This window comes from Condylura cristata, unplaced genomic scaffold (assembly GCF_000260355.1).
Source record: "Condylura cristata isolate star-nosed mole 26May11 unplaced genomic scaffold, ConCri1.0 scaffold00012, whole genome shotgun sequence".
Classification (NCBI taxonomy): domain Eukaryota; kingdom Metazoa; phylum Chordata; class Mammalia; order Eulipotyphla; family Talpidae; genus Condylura; species Condylura cristata.
Genome location: NW_004567113.1, coordinates 55,954,489 through 55,956,423, shown reverse-complemented (window position 1 = coordinate 55,956,423; position 1,935 = coordinate 55,954,489). Strand labels below are relative to the sequence as shown.

Here is a 1,935-nt window from a genome sequence, read left to right as displayed (position 1 = left end):
CGTCCTGGCGCGCCCGGGCCCTGGCTTCGGCCCCGCAGCTGTGAGGCGCGGGCCTGCCTGACTCCGGCTGCCTGCAGGTGCCCGTGCTGAAGCCCATGGACCTGATGGTGGAGGTGAGCCCGCGCAGGGTCTTCGCCAACGGCCACACCTACCACATCAACTCCATCTCGGTCAACAGCGACTGCGAGACGTACATGTCGGCCGATGACCTCCGCATCAACCTGTGGCATCTGGCCGTCACCGACAGGAGCTTCAGTATCCTCCGTGGCCGCCTGGCGCTGCCCCCTCCGTGGGCACCCTGCCCGCGGAGCGTGAGTAAGGCCTGCGTCCAGGGTCAGCGGGGTTTTTTATGGGAGCCCCGGCCTCCGCCAGGTGGCCATGGCGCCCCAGGGAGGGCCCAGGCCTGGCCGGGCAGGGTGGCCAGGGACAGTGCGGGCAGCCTGCGAAGCCCACTCTTCTGCAGAGTAGTGACGTGCCCAGGTTGGGGTGGGGCCCAGGGCACCCCTGAGCCACCCGCAGTCTCGGTGTTTGCCCTCCTGGGAGGGAGTCGGGAGCAGCAGAGCAAGCCTGGGGATCCCAGAGATAGAAAGAGGGGAGCCGGCTTCAGGAGCCGAGTAAGGACCTGCCTGCTGTGGCCCGGGGTGCGTGAGCCCAGAGGGCAGGGGGCGCTCGCAGCCAGGGGGATGCGCCGAGAGCTCGGGGGAGCGGGAGGCCGTGTGCTCGCGCGGGGGGCTGTGGGTGCTCGAGCCGATGCGGCCGCCGGTGAGAGTGTGAACTCGCCTGGGCCTTCCGGGGTCACTCACACCCAAGCCGCACCTGTGCACCAGGCGTCCCTCCCTTCGCCAGGCGCTCCTAGTGTTCTTTAAATCAAGTGGCTTCGTTTTCACCCAAATAAGTATTTTGAAAGGGAGTCTAATCCGCCACCGTTCGTGACAGCAAAGCGTGCCCAAGCCGCCAGTCCGGGGCCACCAGGGTGGGTGACCTGGGCAGCCACCCGCCCCGGTGGGACCGCGTCTGGTAGTGGGAGCGTGGACAGTGTGGTGGCTACTGGCCACCTGTCATTTGGAGCCTGGACTGTGGCTGGCCACTGAGACTATTTTTAATTAGTGCTGGTGGGGGGGCGAGCCACATAAGAGTGAGCCACGGGAGGTGAGCCACGGGAGGTGAGCCACGGGTGGTCGTGCCCAGTGGCCTGCAGAGGCGTTGCTGGTGCAGGCAGTGAGAAGAGTCCAGCCAGGGTCCAGCGGCACCAGGGGCCGCCAGGGAGCAGGGCTCGCAAGGGGCCTTCGGGTCTGGCTGCAGATCCTGCCTGGCCGTGCTGAGCCTGCACGAGGCGTCTCACTTTGTGGAGACCGGCTGTCACGTGGTGGAGACAGGGCAGTGGGCCTCCAGCAGAAAGCTCGGCCCTCGCTGGCCGAGCCCCAGGACCCCTTCACAGATGGAAGGAGCTGGTGGCATCTCAGGGGCTGTGGGGGCTATGGACAGGGCAGCACCTTGCACGTGGCCAGTCCCTCAGCAGAGAATGGGTCGGCTGTAGGTTGCAGGTGCAAGGGTGAGCCTGGCCGCGGCTGAGTCAGGGGCCGGGGAGGGGGCCGGGGAGGCACGGCTCCACGCTGAGCTGGGGAATCGCTCAGTTGCGAGCCCCCTGGAGCAAGAACCTCGTGGAGCATCCCCGCTGACAGATGGTGACATTCCCAGTAGCCCTGAGGAGGCCTGGCCACACCTGCGCATGCTCAGGGATCAGGGTTGGGGGGCTGCGCCCAGACAGGGCTCCCACACGCCGGCCAGCTCCCAGCGCCGTGCCCCGTCCAGACGCTCTTCAAGGCCCTGGACATTTCCTGCGGCTCCATCACCATCTCCTGTGGCCAGGACTGATGCTCCACTTAAGCAAATCTCCCAGAAGGAGGGCACCAGGCCCTCCCAGCCTCCCCCCCC

The 1,935-nt window shown here is 67.2% G+C and overlaps 1 protein-coding gene across 1 annotated transcript in view; it reads left to right on the top strand.

Moving 5' to 3' along the window:
* Window positions 1-1,935, top strand: part of PPP2R2C (protein phosphatase 2, regulatory subunit B, gamma) — a 29,112-nt gene that overhangs the window by 5,259 nt on the left and 21,918 nt on the right. The window contains 1 exon segment of the mRNA XM_012724050.1: window positions 4-315. Coding sequence (XP_012579504.1) covers window positions 4-315 — 312 coding nt within the window.